A 21,044-nucleotide genomic window follows, 5' to 3' on the forward strand; every position below is an offset into this window, starting at 1 on the left:
TGTAGAAACTTTTCATGTCTTCATACCAAAATGACAATGGCATTTCCTGTCATATCTGTATGTCTGTGGTAGCTATAAAGCCAATGAAACCATCCCACAACATTCTGGGGCCTCAAAAACTCAGAAGTCACTAACATGGACACCAAGAGAAGAGAAAATTTTAAAAAAATCAACCACAGGAAAACTAGGACCGCAATTTTATTTTGTCAAGATGCTTGCCTTAATTATGAAGTCAATTTATTCTAATTTTCTATGCTTTTCCAATTAACTGGATAGTATGAGTGTAAGTCATTCTTAATAAAACTGAAAGAGGGCTTCCACTACCTCCATTTTGACCTCAAATTTTCTAATTGATTAAGTTCTTTAAAGAGTATCTCTGAACTCAGGCAAAAGACCCAGAGGGCAAAGCATCCCCTGATGGAAGTAAAACTACCCCCTCAAGCAATAAGGACCGCCCTGAGTCAGCAAGTCCCCATGTGCTTGACTCTAGGACAATGACTGGCTTGACCTTCACTGCCCACATGCAGGTACATGCCGACCTTTGTCCCACATTTTCCTTATATAAACCTGGAAAGACTTTTCAGCACTTCAGGGACAGTCTTTGAGATACTAGTTCACAGTCTTCCCAATGTTGGCCTCACTGAAATAAATCCCTTTCTTCTTTCACCACCACTGGTCTCTCTGCCTTTGGATTTTGTCAGCGGCCAGTGGCCGAACTTAGTCTGTTTGGACCCTGGGCACCAGGGGCTCCTGCACCTTTGGGCCCCAGCTACAAAATCACTGTGAATACTTATGTTATAATCTATGTATATATTCCTTAGTTAACCTTTATCCTACAGTTGGATACTTAAATTGTTCCTGAAATCTTAATTTAAAAAGGAATATGCAAGGGTTATCTTCTTATGTAGCATACTTTGCACATTTTTAACTACCACCTTAGCATAAATTTCCCAAAGGAGAACTCTTGGATCAGAAAATGAAAAAGGTTAATGTATCTAATACTTATTAACAAACTGTTTTCCTTAAAAGTTGGAAATCTGGACTTTCAGCAGCAGTGTATGGAACTGACAAAATTCCTATATCCATACCAACAATATTCTGTTTAATGGATAAACACATCCTTTGCCATGGTTTTCATTTACTGTTTTTTTTTATTTTCAATGAACACAAAATTTTTTTTATGTTTATTAACCAAATATGGTAAAATTTATAACTGTGTTCTTTATCTGCTTCCTTATCAGTTGGGATGAACTCTTTATACAGGAGAGATGAACCTTTACCATATTGGTGAAAACAATGTTTCTACTTCAGGATTTAATTTTTGTTTCTTTTTAACATATAGATATTTACAAACCTACAGTGATCAAACTCATAAATCGGTCTTGGGGGACTGTTTTCCTAGAATTTCTAAAGTTAGACTCTTGTCTTCTCCAAAGATTTGATAAATATTTTTCTATTTTTTCTGTTTGTCCATTCTTGCCTTGCTTTGTTTTTAAGAAAGGGAGGTTGTTGTTGTTTTTCTCTTTAGTTTTGATATAAGAGAGAGCTGAATTAATTATTAGATACATCTGGAATCTACTTTAGCATACAGTATATTAAATAAGGCTTAAATGATTTTCTAAAATATACAGTCATTCTGCAAATTAAGCACAATTTTAATAAAAATTCCAGCAATTCTGTGTGTAACTTGACAAAACCATATATTCAAAAATCTGATTTTCAAATCAATACAGAAAAGGACCACAAACAGTCAAAGCAGGTGGAGGGTTAAGCCCTACCTGATATTCAGTTGTATGACTTAGCTAATAATGAAGGATTAACTCAGTGTTTTATGGACCCAGACATTCAAACAGACCAGTGGAAGAGAAGAGCCACAGTGCATAGGTGGCAGAGAAACCTGACCTTGGCACAGACTGCATTAAAGATCAATGAGGAGGAATTTACTGGCCAATAAATGATACTGGCAAAAGTGGACACCCATGGCTGGAGCGGGGAGATGATGGGGCAGAATGTGACCTCACGTACCCTGGGAAAATTAATTCTTGGTAGATTAAGGACCTGAATATGAAAACCAAAATTGCACAACTGTTAGTTGAAAATATAAAAAAAGAATCTTTGACTTCAGAGTACTAAAAATGCTCTAGAAACACAAAAATGGGAAGTTAATAACAGATCACTAATGTTTAAGAATTCTGAAAACAGCACCATTAATAAAGATGTTAGAAGCCATAGACTAAGGGAGAGGGATTTGCAATGCACACTCTAAACAAGGAATCTGTAACCAAAATAATTTTTTAAACTCCAAAAATACCAACAGACAATCCACGAAAGAAGAAGCAAGAAAGAAATAAACATAAAAAAAGGCTCAGTCACACAGGCCTCTGGGGGAATGCAAATGGAAATGAAATGCCCCATCTCTTTCTATAGTCACAGGTTCCCAGAGTAACCTCTGGGGAGCTCTGGGTACCCAGAAACCCTTCCAAGGGCTGTGGATGCCCAAATCATGATTGTTGTAATAAGTGATTTGCCTTTTTGTGCTCATTCTTTCCCAAGTATAGAGTGTTTTTTAATACTCTTTTAAATTTAAATCCAATTAATTAACATACAGTGTATTATTAGTTTCAAAGATTGAGTTCAGTGATTCATCAGTCTTACATAATACCCAGTGCTCATTACATCACGTGCCCTCCTTAATATCCATCGCCGGGTTCCCTTATCTCCCTACTCCTTTCCCCTCCTGCAATCCTCAGTGTGTTTCCTATGATTAAGAGTCTCTTACAGTTTGACTCCCTCTGATTTCATCTTACTTTTCCCTCTCTTCCCCTATGATCCTCTGTTTTGTTTCTTAAGTTCTCTATATGAGTGAGATCATATGATAATTCTTTCTCTGATTGAGTTATTTCACTTAGCGTAATACCTCTAGTTCTATTCCCGTCGTTGCAAATGGCAAGATTTCTTTTTTTTTTTTTTTTTTTGATGACTGAGTAGTAGTATCCCATTGTATTTACATACCACATCTTCTTTATCCATTCATCTGTTGATGGACATTTAGGCTCTTTCCATAGATTGGCTATTACGGACATTCTGCTATAAACATTGGGGTGCACGTACCCCTTCAGATCACTACATCTGTATCTTTGGGGTAAATACTCATAGTGCAATTGCTGGGTCATAGGGTAGCTCTATTTTCAACTTTTTGAGGAACCTCCATGCTCTTTTCCAGAATGGCTGCACCAGCTTGCATTCCTACCAACAGTGTAGGAAGGTTCCCCTTTCTCTGCATCCTTACCAGCATCTGTCACTTCGTGACTTGTTAATTTTAACCATTCTGACCGGAATGAGGAGGTATCTCATTGTGGTTTTGAATGGTTTTTTAACTCAAGGCTACATGACATGTGATATCATAACAGACCAAATGCAGAAGTGGATATGAGAATCCAGATGTCTTCTAATTTGGCAGAAACTAAAAAATTTTCAAAAATGGAAAGCAATGTCACGTTTCTAATTAAATTTGGTTTTATCTTAGAAAAACTGATTTCTAACATTATATTAATAAGAATATATTAGTTTTACTGACATAATGAATAGATTCATTATCACTATTTTAAACAAATTAATAAATAATTCTTCAAATTTTTGTTTTATTTTTTAATTAGGTCAATATTTATAAACATAACTCACACAATGAAAGCTATTTGAGGATCCTCAACCATTTTTTTAAAAGTGTAAGGGGTCCTGAGAACACAATGTTGAAGTGCTGATAACATGTACAACAATGACAGCCCTCACACGGCTGGTGGAAGGGGGAAATGCAACAGTCTGTCTAGACAGGACCTCGTCAAGGAGAAGTTCTCCATATTCCCTGACCCAGCAATTCTACCACTATCTACCTTAAGAATAACTCACATATCACTCTTCCCCATGCTCACTTGTCACTTTCTTTATAGTTTCAAAAACCTCAAAACAACCTAAATATTCATTCATTGTTTCAAATCATCAAATACCTAGTAGGGGTCTACTGTGTGCAAGGCGCTGTTCTAGATGCTGCAGGGATGGGAGTGGGCAACACAAAGAGCCCACCCTCACGGAGCCTGCCTTCTGGTGGGGTGGAGGGACACAGGATATGAGGTAAACCCAGTACAAGAAGATGGAGAGAGACAGGATGTATTTGAGATCTGGTGGACGGGATCAGGAAGGGCCTAGCTGAGGGGACATTTGAGAAGAGAACTGAATGAAGGGCATGTGAAACAAGCAGATCGCTGAAGGAAGGACATCTGAAGAAGAAGGAAAGAAGAAACAGCAAGCACAGAGGCCATAAATGGAAACATTCTCGGCATGTTAGAAATAGCAAGAAAACCAGTGTGTCTGAAGTAAAATAAACAAAGGGAAAAGTGATAAGAAATGAGATTAGAGGGACGGACAGTGGGCAGATCATACCCAGTCTTCTGGACCACAGTAAGACTTCAGCGCTCAGTGTGGATGACGAAAGAGAGAACAAGACTGTGGTGAGCCAGGAGGGACACAATAAAACATATGTTTCAAAAGCGTGACTTAGCTGCTATCAGAATAGATCACAGAAGAGTGGAAAGGCAAGAACAGAATCAGGGCAGTGAGAAGGGAGACTATTCCAGTAACAGAGACGAAAGATGAGGGCGTTCAAGACCACGGAAGCAGCTGGCATGAGATGTGGGACTGATAACTTGCTGACAGATTCGATGTGAAATCCAGGGGAAGCGTCAAGGGTGACCTCAGGTGTACTGGCCTGAGAACTGGCTGAAAACCCTCTAAAGTTAAAAAGCAGCTAAAGCCACGGGACTGGTGAGCACACTAGAAGAGCAAGTTCGGAGAACCGCTGTGAATCTGTGCCCTGGAGAACGACACATCAGGGACCATGCACAGACCAGAGCTGCAGGCACCAAAATGTATGCCGCTGAGAATGGCCCAGCAGAGAGGAGAGAGGGAGGGGAGGTAAAAAGCCACAAGAAGATGTGATCCAAAGCACAAGTGGAGGAAATGATCAAAGAAAGAAAGAAAGACAAATCTTCCATGGGATAGGAAGGAAACACGCACAGTTTGTGAGGACTGATGCAGTAGGGAAACCCACTTATAGGGATTCACTGATGGGAAAAAGAAGATCTTGCTGGACAGAAAGTGTTTCGTCTTTTCAAAATGAGAAGTCATTAGTGGAGAGATGGGTAACAAGGGGCACTCAGAGAAAAGTACAGTAGGATTGCCTATCAGGGCTGAGCACCCATTAAGGAGGGTCAGCAAGAAGCTGGCTTCAAAAAACCTCAAAAAAACAATATGCCAAGTGAAAGAAACAGTGTCTGAGAAATACCCAGAAGAGCGGACCCATGGAGACAGAGCACAGACGAGGGGTCGCCACGCATGGGGGTAGAGCAGAATGGGGAAACACTGCTAAATGAGGAAGGGGTTTCACTTTGGAGTGATGGAAATAGTGTGGACCTAGACAGACACAGTACCTGCACAAAACTGTGAGTGTCCTAAATGCCACTGGAATGTTCACTTTAAAATGGTTCTTTTTTTTAACTTAATAAAAAGAAGAGGAAATGGAATTAGAACACTGTGGAGGAGGAGAGGGACACACTGAAGGAAGTTTCCGGTCTCCTAGCGTCACAGGGACAAGTATCTTATTAAGAATGAACTACTCACCTACTAGAAGGCCGTAGTGACACTATACTTCTAAATGTGTATTAAAATTTTCTCTGTTCCTTTGTCATAATGATGTTTCAAAAGATAAGATAACCTATTGTTCTTTCATAAAATGCATCAAGTCTGTTCCCTGTAGGCATAGAGTTGAGCTTTGTTTGCAAAGCAGTAGTACCCAAATGTTAATTCAAGTGCTTTGAATATAATCAACAGACCAATCAAGCCCCAGGTATTTTTCGGGCAAGGTACTGGGAAATACAAGTAAAATAGATGACAAACTTGGCTCTCACCAAGTTTGTGATCTCAAAAAGAGTTTTTAAAAAAAATATTGTCACTCATCACTTTTTCAGAATCCTCAGAAGAAATGGGGTTGGGGATGACAGGACAAGAAAAAGGTGGAGGAGGAGGGGAAGGGAGGACAGAGGGTGGAGGAAGGGAAGGAGTGAGGCGTAGTTGAGGAATAATAAGAAAGGGAAGGAAGAGAGAAGAGAGGGAGGAGAAAAAGAAGGGGGGAAGGAGAGGAAGAGGAAGACAGGGAAAATCAGCAGCAGCACCAGAGCTCGCATAGAGGAAGTGGAGAGTTCGGGTTCATCATACATGGGGGCTCACCTGGTGGCTCAACAGAGGGAGAACAAGGCAAGGAGGTTTCGAGATCCTGCAAGGCAGTGATGAGCAGTGACCACAGTGGCTATCGAGCAGTAGCGTGCCCTCTACTCCAGACAAGGAGAGAAGGAAATGAAAGAGCGAGAAAACTCTTCTGCAAAGGAAACAGTCAACAAAACCAAGAGGCAACCCATGGAACGGGAGAAGATATTCTCAAATGACACTATAGACAAAGGACTGATATCCAAGATCTATAAGGAACTCCTCAAACTCAACACACACAGAACAGATAAGCACGTCAAAAAAATGGGCGGAAGACATTAACAAACACTTCTCCAAAGAAGACAAAGAAGTCATGGCTAACAGACACATGAAAAAATGTTCATCATCATTAGCAATCAGGGAGAATCAAATCAAAACCACATTGAGATACCACCTTACACCAGTTAGAATGGCCAAATTTAACAGTACAGGAAACAACAAGTGTTAGAGAGGATGTGGAGAAAGGGGAACCCTCTTACACTGTTGGTGGGAATGCAAGTTGGTGCAGCCACTTTGGAAAACAGTATGGAGATTCCTTAAGAAATTAAAAATAGAGCTTCCCTATGACCCTGCAATTGCACTACTGGGTATTTACCCCAAAGATACAGATGTAGTGAAAAGAAGGGCCATCTGTACCCTAATGTTCATAGCAGCAATGGCCATAGTCACCAAACTGTGGAAAGAGCCAAGATGCCCTTCAACAGACGAATGGATAGAGAAGATATTATTGGGTCCATGGTCAAAGGAGCGAGACTGATACAAAGCGAAGGTCAAGCAAAGCTTTACTTCGTGCCAAGCATCAAGAATCAAACTGACCAGCCAGGGATGTCTCTTGCAAAGAGGCGACAACCCTCTGCCTTACAGACTAGCTTTTAAGGGCAAAGGCCATGTGGTTGGGCCTGGCCACACACAGGTGGCCAATGAGATTGTAACACAGAGAAAGCTGCACAGTCCTGCTAGGTCACACATAAGTGACCAATTGAATTAAAATTTAAGTGACCAATTGAATTACAATTTACCCTATAGTAGATATTTGAACTAGCCTATCACCTTGGTCAGAATGGGCACCCAAAAGGCACCCAAAAGGCACCCAAAGGGCGGGGCCCAGACTCCTTGGTAGCTGGGAGACAGTATGTGCCTCCACTCATTGAATACCTCCACCTGGCCTGACCCACCCTTGTATTTGGGCTTTGTTACCTGGGACTAGTTTCTGGGATTTGTTTTAAGTAAGTCCCCTGGGGGAAGGGGGGGCAGGGACAGTTTAAGTTTTACTGTATAAACAGCAAAGTCATTATTTAACCGGATGGCATTGCTCTGGCTAAACAGGCCCTTACATTATGGTCCATATATACAATGGAATATTATGCCTCCATCAGAAAGGACGAATATCCAACTTTTGTATCAACATGGACAGGACTGGAGGAGATTATGCTGAGTGAAATAAGTCAAGCAGAGAGAGTCAATTATCATATGGGTTCATTTACTTGTGGAGCATAAGGAATAACAAAGAGGACATTGGGAGATGGAGAGAAGAAGTGAGTGGGGGGAAACTGGAGGGGGAGATGAAGCATGAGAGACTGTGGACTCTGAGAAACAAACTGAGGGTTTTGGGGAGTGGGGGTTGGGTGAGCCTGGTGGTGGGTATTAAGGAGGGCACGTATTGCATGGAGCACTGGTGATACATAAACAATGAATCTTGGAACACTGAAAAAAAATTAAATTAAAAAATTTTTTAAAGATTTTATTTATTTATTTGACAGTGAGAGAGAGATCACAAGTAGACAGAGAGGCAGGCAGGGAGAGAGGGGGAAGCAAGCTCCCCACTGAGCACAGAGCCCGATGCAGGGCTTGATCCCAGGACCCGGAGATTATGACCCGAGCCGAAGGCAGAGGCTTAACCCACTGAGCCACCCAGGCACCCCTAAATTAAATTTTTTAAAAATGAAAGAAAAGAAAACTCGTCTTTCTTCCAGCATTTGTCCATAAAGACCTTCCCTGGGGTGCAGAACTCTTCTAAATCCCCATCTCCCACCTGGCTCCAAGGATATCCATCCAAACGTTTTGTTTTCAGTCATGATCAGTGTCTAATTAACACAACCCCAGAACATGTTAACAGGTTATAGGTGATGCCCTGATAAACGGCATGTCGCCTGAAGACTATCCCTTCACTCCCTCACCTTGCATTCCCCTTGCCTTCAGCGGCCTGTTCAGAGGAGGCCCAGATCCCACTCTAGGCTCAGGAAGGAGAGAAGTCTTAGCTACCATGAGAAGGAATGCCTTGCACACACTGGGGGATGAAATATGTCTGTGTTTTTTTAAAAAAAAATCATTTCAAATAATTGAAAAGTAGAATAATAAATCACAATTGCATCATGTTTTTAAATAAGTTTTTCTAACTGACACATTATGCTTATCATCATAAAATTTTGCTACACTTATAAACATTTTTTGTGAAAAAGTAAACTGTATCTTACCAGCAATTCTTGTCTGAGACACAGAACAAGGTTCCTGGATGCGTTCCTTCAGTGTGCTAGGCACTTCTCTGCATATCTACAGCATCAGGCCAAACAAAGAGAAGAATACTATATAAATAAAGATGACTGTATTTTTGAAAGAGGAAGTGTTATTCTAAGTGATAGTTCTGCTGCTTTTCTTCCCCCTCAACGCCTGAGCTTCTGTCTCTACCTTCATATTCACTGCAGTCTTCCCAGAGCCCACCCCCTCCACTGACATTACTGTGAAGAGTGCCAGCCAGTCCTTAGCTGTCCTAGTCCTGCGGAACACTGAATGCCCTTCCTCCCTCTCCCCAGGATACTGTGAATATTCTGCAATCCTGACTTTATGCCTCCGTCTCTGACTGATCTTCTAAGCATCCTTTATCAGCTCATTCTCCCCTCCCATCCATCAAATACTGACAATCTACAGGGTAGGTTTTTTGGTCTTCTTACCCTTGACCCTGGCTTCTCTCCCTGGGTCCTGGTTTCTAATGGTTTCATTTATCATATGGACTCTTGAGTCTGAAGACTCCAAAAAATATATCTTTAGCCCTGCTCATTCTGTCAGCTGGATATTCAGAGATGGCCAAATCTGAATTCATCATCCATTTCCCTGACACCCCCTTCACAAGGTTGTCTAATGACTCTCATTGATCTTTTCAGATCAGTTTTCCTGATCTGGATAGTAGTCTTTGCTCAGAGGAGTTCCTTGATATCCTGATGTCCTAAAGCTATCCATCTTTAGGATTGCTACCTCCATGCTATTATGCAGCTATAGTATCTTTCAAAATGTAACTTTCTTCTGCTTAAAACCCATCAGCAGCTGCCCACTGCTCTCAAGGTGGTGAACCATTCTCAAGATGGAGCTCAAATTCCTTGTGATGCGTGGGAAGGCCACTAGGATCTGGTCTCTGCAAGCATCTTCCTTCTTCCTCCTTCCACCTCACATCGAGCTACTTCCAGGACCCATATGTACCATGCTCATTCTCAGTCTCCTCTAGACCCTTTCACTGGCTGCTGCTTCTCCCTGCAATGCCCCTTCCCTCATTCTTCATCTGACCCATACTTAATCATTCTTTATAAATTCACATGGTTATGATGTCCTCCACAAAACCTTCCATGATTACCTCCCAAAGCCAGATAGGTTCTCTACCTCTACGTCCCTGTGGATACCCCTGTGCTCTAATTGCTTGGTTACTTGTCTCACCCATGATAAACTCTTCGGGTTAGAAGCAGTGTCATACTCTTTGCTGGATTCCTAGTTCTCAAAATGGTGCCTGGCATAAAGCAAGACTTCAGTCCAAAACTACTGAATGAATAAATGCATGAATGAATGAAATACCCCAGATTGGTATTTCCCAAAGTTCATTCATCCAAATTCTCTGTACAATAAGCATTGTCTGATATTGGACACTGACAATTCACCTTACAATCTACGTGAAATCCTATGATAAAGGAAGCTTTGTCTAACACGGTGTTCCCAAATTAGCCAGGGTGCCCTATTCTACACAATGTCTGCTGACATCCTTTAGGTTAAAAAAAGATGTGGGCTCTGATTGAATCAAGATGAGTCTGGCATATCTGACACAGGGCCAAGATGTGTGGATAGGGGTGTAAGGGACAGAGAAGAGAAGATGAAGTTAGGGAGACAACAGGAAGCCAGAACATCAGGAGCCTAAAAAGTCACATTAAGGACTTCAGCCTTTCCTCTGAGTGAGATGGGAAACCATTAGCGGGCTTTGCTCAGAGGAGTTACTGGATCTGAATTATGTTTTAACAAACACTTTGACTGCTTGGACAAAGGGCAAAGGGAAGCAGGGACACCCATAGGGAGTCCATGGCAGTAATCAAGACAAAAGATGATGGTAGCTTAAAAACAAGTTAGTGGCAATGGGGTTAGTGAAAAGCAGTCAAACTTAGGAAATTCTACAAAGCTGAAAAAGATATATAGGGAATGTCCAAAGTGCCACCTAACATCAACAATTGTTAGAATTTTGCTATATTTGCTTTATCAGGTACCTAACCATAATCCATCAAACCATCCAGCAAATAGATAATGTATTTGAATGAGAAGCCAATGATGATTCCAGGCTTTGGAGTTTTTTTTAAATTGAAATATGATTCACCTAAGATTGACTCCAAAGGTTTTAGCCCAACAATAATGAGCAATTTACCAGCCTCCTACTGAGGTAGGAGAAGTACAGTAAAGCACAGGGAAGAGGTGGAAATCAGGAGGTTGGTTTTGGTTGTTTGAAATGCCTATTACACAGCCAAGTGGACATGCTGAACAGGCCATTGTACATGCAAGTCTAGAGTATGGAGAGAGGTCAAGGCCGGAGATGCACATGTGTGAGTCATGAGTAACAGTGACTCATCAAGGCAGTAATTCTCAGTTTGAGAGTCTAGATCAATAAGGCATCTGCTTCATTACATATAGAATGATGGCTATCATTTCAAGGGGATAAGAAGGGGAAAAAAATGACTGAGAAAGGACCTATCCAAACCAGGGATAGAGACATATCCAATGTCTCAGCCAGACCGCACACTCTAATATGGTATCTGCCAAGGCAAAAGATATAGAAATCTATGACTTTATCTGCATTAAATCGTTTGAACTGCAAAAAAAGGTAATGGCACGAGGGAGAGGACCTTATTTTATTCATATTTGTAGCACATGCTATTACATTCCACGTGGAACATGCTAGACATATGAATAAATGAATAAATCATTAAAAATAAATAATTAAAAGTCATTAAATGAATAAAATCACTAAAAATAAACCTACATATGTGAGAAGTCATATCTAACATCAGAGAGTTATTTTAACACTCTTTTTTTTTTTTTTAAAGATTTTATTTATTTATTTGACAGAGAGAGATCAGAGTAGATAGAGAGGCAGGCAGAGAGAAAGGGAGAGAGGGAAGCCGGCTCCCTGCTGAGCAGAGAGCCCGATGTGGGACTCGATCCGAGGACCCTGAGATCATGACCTGAGCTGAAGGCAGCGGCTTAACCCACTGAGCCACCCAGGCGCCCCTATTTTAACACTCTTAATTTACAATTTTATAATTTTATATGGCATTTTATTGGCTTATTCTAACATATATTCATTATTTAATATAGTATGTAACATATAAATCCCCAGATCAAAATACCCCACATAAGATAAAAAGTATTCTCTGAGGATATAGGTTTCTGTCCATGACAGATGAAAAAAATAATAATTACAAACATTAGTAAGCATTAGTAAAATGTGTCCAAATTTGGGTATACATGAAACCAAAAGTTACACGATCTTACTCCTTTGAAAACAAAGTCAATAACCATGGAAAGTCATCACAGTAATTCTTAATGCATACCTTGTTCCATGTCGAATTTATAGTTCTTAAGCTTTCTGAAATTTTTTCTCTTTCATGTAAACTCAGACTTTTATCTGAAAGCATTTCCAATTCAGTTCTATTCAACCATTTGAGTTTTTCTGCTTGTATGTCCATCTCCTGGGTCAAGTCCTAAAAGAGTCAGAATAGAGTTGCAGTTAGAAAGTTTTCATACTGGAAAAAGTTCAAGAACTGTATCAGAAATCTCTTTGGGAAATATTCTTATGAATGTGGACTTCTAATGTCTTTCACTTTACTTGGAAAATAAACTTATAAGAAGCCTGAACTTACCTTAACAAACTGTAACTGATAACGAACACATACTTTCAGTGTGCATTGTATGAATTTGCCCTCTGGTCCCTCCCGACCCCCATTCTCTTAACAGGTTCATATTATATTATTTTTACACTGACACTTTAACACACTGTCCTTAGATAATGAAAATAATATCTATTCTATCAAAGGCAAAAAAAAAGAAACAACAGGAACACTTTAGGCAACCATCTCTACCTTATCTCTACCTACCCTAATATACTGTCCCACTCTTTGTGACTGCCCCCAAATTGTTTACAAAATGGGATGTTCCAAGAAAACTATGGAAATTTTTAGATAAAACAGGAGGAAGTTTGCTAAGTATTTGTCACATTTTGAAAATAAAACTTAGTAACTGTTTGCAACATATTTTCATCATTATTATACATTTCTTTCCAAAAATGCCTCAATCATACTCCTTAAAATCTTTGATCAAATTAGTAGATAGCCTTTTAGGCAGACTTTGATGCATGCACATGTGTGTATCAAAAGTCACACACAATTTTTCTCTTTTTAGTAAAAATATGAGGACATTAATCTTACTGTTCTGCAACCAGTGTTTTAATTCTTAACACAAAAAATACAAAATTTATAGACATAAAAAAATATATGGATATTTGGATATATTTACATATACTCATCATTATATATTTTTACATATTGTATACCTACACAACTATAGACAATTCTTGTTGGTTGTGGATCAACAAAGGAAATTTGATAAGTAAAAGCATGATGCTAAGCCTGAAGTAAGCCGAGGTGAGTCATTTAGAGTTTTCTTCTAAAACTCAATTTTAAACATAGTAATCAGTAATTATCTTCTAAATCTAAAAGCAAAGAATTATACTTCACAGTACTACTATATTCTAAAATGACAAAGTCTATTTAAAATATTCTAAGAATCTTTGGTCTAATACTTGAAACTACATAATTTACCACTTTTCTGTGAGTGAAACCTTACCTCTGCAAGAATGAAATTATAGCTGCTCTTGAAAAAAAAAATTCCTCTTGAAAGTTTACCACATTTACCACAAACTTTCTTACCCTGTTCTTCAGTCATGCAATATATTATTTTTAGTGTAAATGTTCATGCACCAAAAAGCACTGACAAATACAGAAACAAATAAACCACTTACTGTTAATTCTTGCAGGTTTTCTTCCAGCTCAGTGGTTGATCTCTTTTGCAAAACATTCTCGGCCTTTGTTAACCAACAGATAATGTCATCTAGTCTTTTCCTATATTCCATCACCTGCTTACTTTCTCCTTTTAGCCTAAAAGAATATATTATTGAAAAACATTGACAAAAATTATCCAGTTAGGCAGAACATTATATATTTGCCTTGGATATCCCAACTAAATACACCACACAGTAAAAAAATCCTAGTAATTATTTTCATATATTTTTTTAAATGAGTGTTAATACTAGCATATACTTTCTGCAATACCAAAGATTTTTTTTGATAATATGAGAATAAAAATTCTACCTTCAGTAAATTCAAAAACATTGAAACTATATACATTATCTTCTCTCATCATGAAAAATTCTGCCAAAATTTAATATAAAAGATTTTTTTTAAAGCTAGAGACCATTGTACAACATAATGGAAGTTAAAAAAAAAGAAAGAAAAATGTCTTTATCTCAAAAAATAAGGAAAAACACATAATTCTCTTTGAGTAGTGGATGGAGATAAAAAGTCATCATTATATGACATATTATTCACATTAGGTGGCAACTATTACTCTACTTTATTCATAGGAAAGAAAGAATAAGAACAGGACAAGATACTGAGAATGGAAAATTTTTACAAGTATTAGGAAAGACTAAGAAAAAAATGAAAATTTGGTTAGCTCGTTAAAATAAGTATTATATTTGAAAATAGCACCAAGTTATAAAAAAAGATCTAGAAAAAACAAAGCAAAAGTTTTAAAGGATATAAGGAAACAAATAGTCATATGAATATAAAAAAGGAACTGCCTTAATTAGATCTTTTAAATGTTATAAGAATAACATTTATAAGTATATAAACCATCTGTCAGAAGATGAGAATATGACTGGAACTCATATGATGAACAAGATTATGTATTTTTCAGAGAGGGTTTGAAAGCTATTTACAGTTTGGTGGTGGTATCGTTATTTTTATAGTTGTAGCCATTAGCTGCTAGTTTAAAAATTGAATGCAATTTTTTAATGAATTGCATTGTGCCTTCCTGAAAAAATATTTATATTTTTATGGCTATGTCTTTTTAATCACAAAAAAACCTAACATATGATGCAATATATAAATATAATCAAATCCTAAAGAAATATTTGTATATTTAACAGAGAGAAATACTTAGAGAGTATTCTAATGTTAAAAATGAATGAAAATCACTACAAAATCACAAGTTCACATTTTTAAGCATCCATCAGGAGAGAACACTGCTTCAAGATTAAAATCAAGCAAGCAAGCAAGCAATGGTACTAAGTGTTAAAGACTGACAATACCAAAACGGGTAATTTACCCTCTATATCGAAGATTTATAAACTTAAGTAACAACTTTCTAAACAAGCACCCCAATAGTAATAGTACTATAAACCTTGTATTTAAAAAAAAAGTTGGAATTTGTATTTCCAATGATGCATAATCATGACTAACAATATTTTGAAAATATATCTATGAAGGAAACTAACATCAAAGTGTTTTCAAGAAGACATATTTGAGTCACACAAAATCTTCATCCACAAACTAGCTAAATATAATCCACATTTTAAATGTTATCACTAAGAGTAAAAACAAGTTATAAATTTATGTTCAAACAGGAGATAACAATTGCTCATTAAGGAATAACGGTATGAGTTGATGAACTGTGCAAAAATTTAACTACAGGCACTCAATATAAAAACAAATTAAACTGTGTGCTATTCCTCAATGACTCTGATAACAGTACACATACAAGCTCTTAAAATTGCAAGGTGGCCCCAATTTAAGATAAGTTACCACCTGAAATGAAGTTAAACATAAATTTATGAAAATAAATATTGCTTTAGTTAAAATATAAGATGTTGGAGAAGCAATTCATTATTCTTATCTCATCCCCAAGATGAGTAAAATATGTATTAGCTTCACCTTGTTAGTCCCGGGAGCAATAATTACCACATTCCACAGAGATCCATTTGAAAATCTTTAGAAGAATTTCTGCTATTATTGTTAAAACCATGCCAGCAGGTACATCTTTTTCCTTAAGAAGACCTGGGAGCTAGATGATTCTCAAGCTAGAAGGACTCTCCATGCAAACTCATTAGCATGGCACATAAAACCCGACGGGACCTCAGCTTGCAATCCCGTCCCTGGTCCCCTGAACCGCCCTTGTGCCATGTAACTTTGCAGATCTCTCACCTGGCCATGCTACTTCATGCCTCCCACCTTTGCCTGTTCTACTCTTCTCCCCAGAAGGCCCTCCCTAGGATGACATTATGGGAAATTGTTACAAGTGCTTCAAAACTCAGTTTTAGGATTCCTCCCATGGGAAGCTTAAATTCCACATCCCATCACCCTTGCCTCTGTGACGACACCATATCTTCCTAATGATGTGCTCTTTAATCACACCATTTCCTTTGTCCCTTTAAACATTTTCTTCATCTTAGTCTCTGAGTTCCTAAGTCACACTTAAACCCCCAAGGCTAAACACAAGTAATATTGATAAAATCAATTGGCAAAATTCAGCAGTAACATGCTTTGAGAATAAGTTTTAGTTTAACTTGCTATTGTAAGAACTAGATATTTTGAGTGTTTACTATGAATAGTCTGGGAATACACTTTTTACCAACATTGTCTCATTTAATCCTCATAACACCTCTGAGAGGGTATCACAGTTCTTATTTACAGAGGAGGAAACTTGGCTGGAGAGCTCTGTGGTCTTGCCAAATCTGTTCAAGCACAGTATTTGAGAGCCTAAGTTTGTGCCATCATTAACTTTCTGTGAGACTTGGACAAGCTACGTAAGATCTCCCCTCTGAGCCTCAATTTCAAAAGCTAAACAATGGGTGTAAGCACCCCAGAGCAGCTGAGAGGATAAAATGAAACAACGTGTGCCGGGTGCCAAACTCGGTCTCTGCCACACAGCAACCTCTCAACCCAAATGCACAAACCGTTATTTGCCTCTTACCAAAGCACACAACAGATGATGTGATTTTATAAAACGCTGCCATAGGCAAAATATTCATAGTTCCACTTATGTAGAATATTTAAATTGTAAAACTGGACTTGATAAAATATTAATTTGGCCTTTAACAAAATAGTAGTTTATCTCTAAATCCATACATCTACAGAGTTAAAATTAATAAGAAAAAAAAAATGGGAGCCTTTTCAACCCAAAACTGCCATTAACCTAAAAAGAAGATCATTCATGGGGCACCTGGGTGGCTCAGAGGGTTGAGCCTCTGCCTTCAGCTCAGGTCATGATCACAGGGTCCTGGGATCGAGCCCCACATCGGGCTCTCTGCCCGGCAGGGAGCCTGCGTCGCCCTCTCTCTCTCTGCCGGCCTCTCTGCCTACTTGTGATCTCTCTCTGTCAAATAAATAAATAAAATCTTTTAAAAAAAATAATAATAACTACCACATAAGAGGGATTTCAGAGAAACACCCCAAGACCCAGTTAGGAAATGAATGAGTGAAAAGTCTGACCCTGAACCTAGATCTTCAGACTCCAAGTCCAGATTGCTCCCCACTGACTTCAAGTGCCCGCCACAGAGTCACCAAATCATAACAAAAAGTCAGAAATGAGAGGAATAAAGCTATCTTTCACACTGTAGGACATCTGAGTAGAAAAGTGACACTTTATAGGTAGCCTAAAAATATAGTAAGAGACAACATTTTAAAAAACATAGAACATCACACTGGTGGTCTTAACCGTCAGTACAACTCCTATCATGACACCAGACAATGAAAGAGTTCTGAACTCATCTGACTACATCTTAAAAGCCTCTTTACCCCGATGCCCTTTACCCCAGAAGCTCTTTACCCCGATGCCCTCAAGTTACACAGCTAAATCACCTTGGCCGCCGGTCCTTCACTTCTGCAAAGATCGCACTCCAGCGCTGGTTTAAACCTGCCAGCTTGTCTCTCAAGAAACTTCCATCCGTGGGGGAGAGTTTCTGTACAATCTCATCCCCCGTTCTGTTTAGGGCTGCAAAACTGGGCTGGTGGCTGCTGATGCCCTCTTCGAGTTCCTGTAACAGAGTACAACTCAAGATGAACTCCACTACTAAATGGAACTATGCAACAGATGCAAAAGGTCTTGTGGCACCAGATTAATTGTTAGAGAAACAAAGTCCAGGAAGAACATTTTTTGTTCATGAAAAGGGCATTTTAAAACACTTTACCTACACCTCAATGAACACACTAAATGAAACATATTTTGAACTCTAACCCCTTCTCATGAATGCCATCAGGCAAAATACAGTGGAAGAGGAGAGCCTAATAACTCAAATAACAGCTGTTTACGTTGAAACCTAAGCATCAATTATGTTTGAGTAAAGTGGATTGTTTCTCTTCTTCCAAATATGTGCTTGAAAGCATTTCTAAATACATATATATGTATACACCCCCCACATACCCTATGTCCCACCATATGTAAGTAAACCTCAATGTGTATTTGACTGAGACACTGTTTCATGACTCTGTAAATTTTTAAGCAATGAACTAAAAAGGGACATTTTAAAGTCAAATTTAAGCACTTATCTATAACTCTAAAAAAATAAAATTCATGAAAATTAACATGCTCATGAAAAAAATAAAAGAATTTTCTAACTCCTTGTGAGCTTTCTACATAAAGTATATTTTAAAGACTTAATAAAAAATATTTTTAACAATGGTAAGTTGAAATTTTGCTTGCTTTTGATCATTTTTTTAATATTTTTTTTAATTGGGGCTTGAACCCTTTTTTTTTTTTAAGATTTTATTTATTTATTTGACAGACAGAGATCACAAGTCGGCAGAGAGGCAGGCAGAGAGAGAGGGGGAAGCAGGCTCCCTGCCAAGCAGAGAGCCTGATGCGGGGCTTGATCCCAGGACCCCGAGATCATGACCTGAGCCGAAGGCAGAGGCTTTAACCCACTGAGCCACCCAGGCGCCCCTTGATCATTATTTTTAATGACCCAATATCAACAGAACTGATTTAGCTATTGTGTCATATTTCCCAAAACTGAATTAGACTCACCTGACACAGCTCAAGAATAATTTACTTATAGGAGAATTACCAATTATACAAAGAAAAGTAAGATACCTAGTGTTTAAGTACAGAAAACAGGTGAGGTCTGCAAATATCCCTCTGTCCTTGTATGCAAGAAAAAGTCTTGCATACAAAATTTAACAAATGTTATTCCAAACATAAAATCTTAAAAATAAACATTTTTTTACATTAACCACTGAAGAGCATGTTTAATGTAAATTTCTGAAGTCCTGAATAAAGACTCTAAATACTAGCGTTTCTTCAACTTCTGAACTTGAAAAGTAGAACTGGAACAAAAATTACAGGTTATCCATGTATTCCTGAAAAGGTAATATATTTACCCCTTACTTTCAAAATTGGTCTTCAATGATGTGCACTAAAGAAATATGGCACCTCTTAAGAGACTCCTATCCTCTTTTGAAAACACTCACCTGTTGGTGCATCCTGGCTTTCTCCAAGTCCAGGCCACCATCGGGAGGAAAGGTTTCAGCCAGTAACTCTTCAGCCTCTGTTATCCACTGTGTGAGGTCATTAAGGTCACAGTGGAACTGTCTCCATTCTTCCATAGCCCTATCAAAATGACTAGAGGACAAGAAACAAAATAGGTTTCCAAAATTTCCAGGACCATCTAGAAGCAATTTTTCTAAAAAGGAAATTCAAATCTCATTTAAATGAAAAGCCCCAAAACAAGTGCATTCACAGCTCACTGCTCTGTAAGACCAATTTTCATAGATTACAGTTCATGATTCCTCTTAGAGAAACAGGCACCATAGCAAGAGCAATCCCGCCCCCTCTGTCTTTTTTTTTTTTTTTTAAGATTTTATTTATTTGACAGAGATCACAGGTAGGCAGAGAGGCAGGCAGAGAGAGAGAGAGAGAGAAGAGGAAGCAGGCTCCCTGCTGAGCAGAGAGCCCGATACGGAGCTCAATCCCAGGACCCTGGGATCATGACCTGAGCGGAAGGCAGAGGCTTTAACCCACTGAGCCACCCAGGTGCCCCCCCCCCCCGTCTTAACATGCATGCACACATACGCAAACACACTAGGCAGGTTTTTACCTGAAAAGACAGCCTGCCCCAGCTTGGAAAATCAAGATTGATTAGCTGCAGTCATGTTAACCTACCCAACTTTAAACACTTAACATGGTAAATATATAAAATATGATTAATGACTCTATTTCCTTGGGGGGTGAGGTGTTTTACTTCCAGAATACTTCATTCCCAGCTAGAACAAAAACCAAAAGGCCAAAATACTTCAAAATTCCCTTGCACTCCATTATCTCTGTGTTATGGACTTCATTGTGCCCCCTAAAATTCATATGTTGAAGCCCTAGTCCCCCATGACTATATTTGGGGAAAAGGGGCCTTTAATGAGCTAATTAAGGTTAAATGAGGTCATAAGAGTAGGGTCCTAATCCCATAAGACTGGTGTCCTAATAGGAAGAGAAATAGATATCAGAGATTGACATCTCTTTCTCTCTGCAATAGCATAGAAGAAAGGCCACAGTGTCTAAGGACACAGGGAGAAGGTGACCATCTGCAAGCCAGAAAGAGAGGCCTCATTAGAAAGTAACCCTGCCTGGGGCACCTGGGTGGCTCACTAAGTTAAGCGTCTGCATTCAGCTCAGGTCATGATCTCAGGATCCTGGAATCAAGCCCCACTTCAGGTTCCCTGCTCAGCGTGGAGTCTGCTTCTCCCTCTGCCTCCTCCCCACTGCTCATGCTCTCTCTTTCAAGTAAATAAATAAAATCTTTTAAAAACAAACAAATAAACAAACAAACCCTGCCAGCACCTTGACCATGGACTTCCAGCCTCCAGAACTAAGAGAAATCTGTTTGTTGTTTAAGCCACGACATCCGTGGTATCTTATGTTGGCAGCCCTCGCTGACTAACATGCTCTGTGTGGTGGCCAATCTGGAGTGTCCCCTCTATCTGGACACAGCACAGCATGGAAGAATTAGCCAATGAGACAAAGGGCTGTCAAGACTTTTAATTTAAACCTAACTCCTTTAGAAATGAGATAAAGTCAAACTCCACTGCTTGCCACATTTGGAACACATTAACTAAGTATACAATGAAAAATCTTTTTTGGATTTGGATCCTAATGAATTTCATTGTGCTTTTTTTTTTTTTTTAAGAGTAGCTGTGCTAGAAGAGTGTTAGATGATATCCCTGAGATTTTGACAATTTTAATAAAATTTTTATTTTGCATGATAAAAAGATAACATTCTTTTCAAAAAATAATAAAAGAGTGCCTGGCATCACTAACTCCTAAAAACGTTTCTATTTCCTTCTTCCATGAAAATCATTTTGAAAATTCAGTTAATATTTGTTGGG

At 38.7% G+C, this 21,044-nt stretch overlaps 1 protein-coding gene across 2 annotated transcripts in view; it reads right to left on the minus strand.

The window, feature by feature from the left end:
• Positions 1-21,044, minus strand: part of UTRN (utrophin) — a 498,673-nt gene that overhangs the window by 251,284 nt on the left and 226,345 nt on the right. For both annotated transcript variants that reach the window (XM_080807218.1, XM_080807219.1), the window contains 5 exons: positions 19,140-19,290; positions 17,532-17,707; positions 13,634-13,769; positions 12,168-12,317; positions 8,790-8,865 (listed from right to left, as the gene is read on the minus strand). In XM_080807218.1, coding sequence (XP_080663344.1) covers positions 8,790-8,865; positions 12,168-12,317; positions 13,634-13,769; positions 17,532-17,707; positions 19,140-19,290 — 689 coding nt within the window. The remainder of the gene's footprint in view (positions 1-8,789; positions 8,866-12,167; positions 12,318-13,633; positions 13,770-17,531; positions 17,708-19,139; positions 19,291-21,044) is intronic.

The sequence above is a fragment of the Martes martes genome (assembly GCF_963455335.1).
Source record: "Martes martes genome assembly, chromosome: 6".
NCBI lineage: Eukaryota > Metazoa > Chordata > Mammalia > Carnivora > Mustelidae > Martes > Martes martes.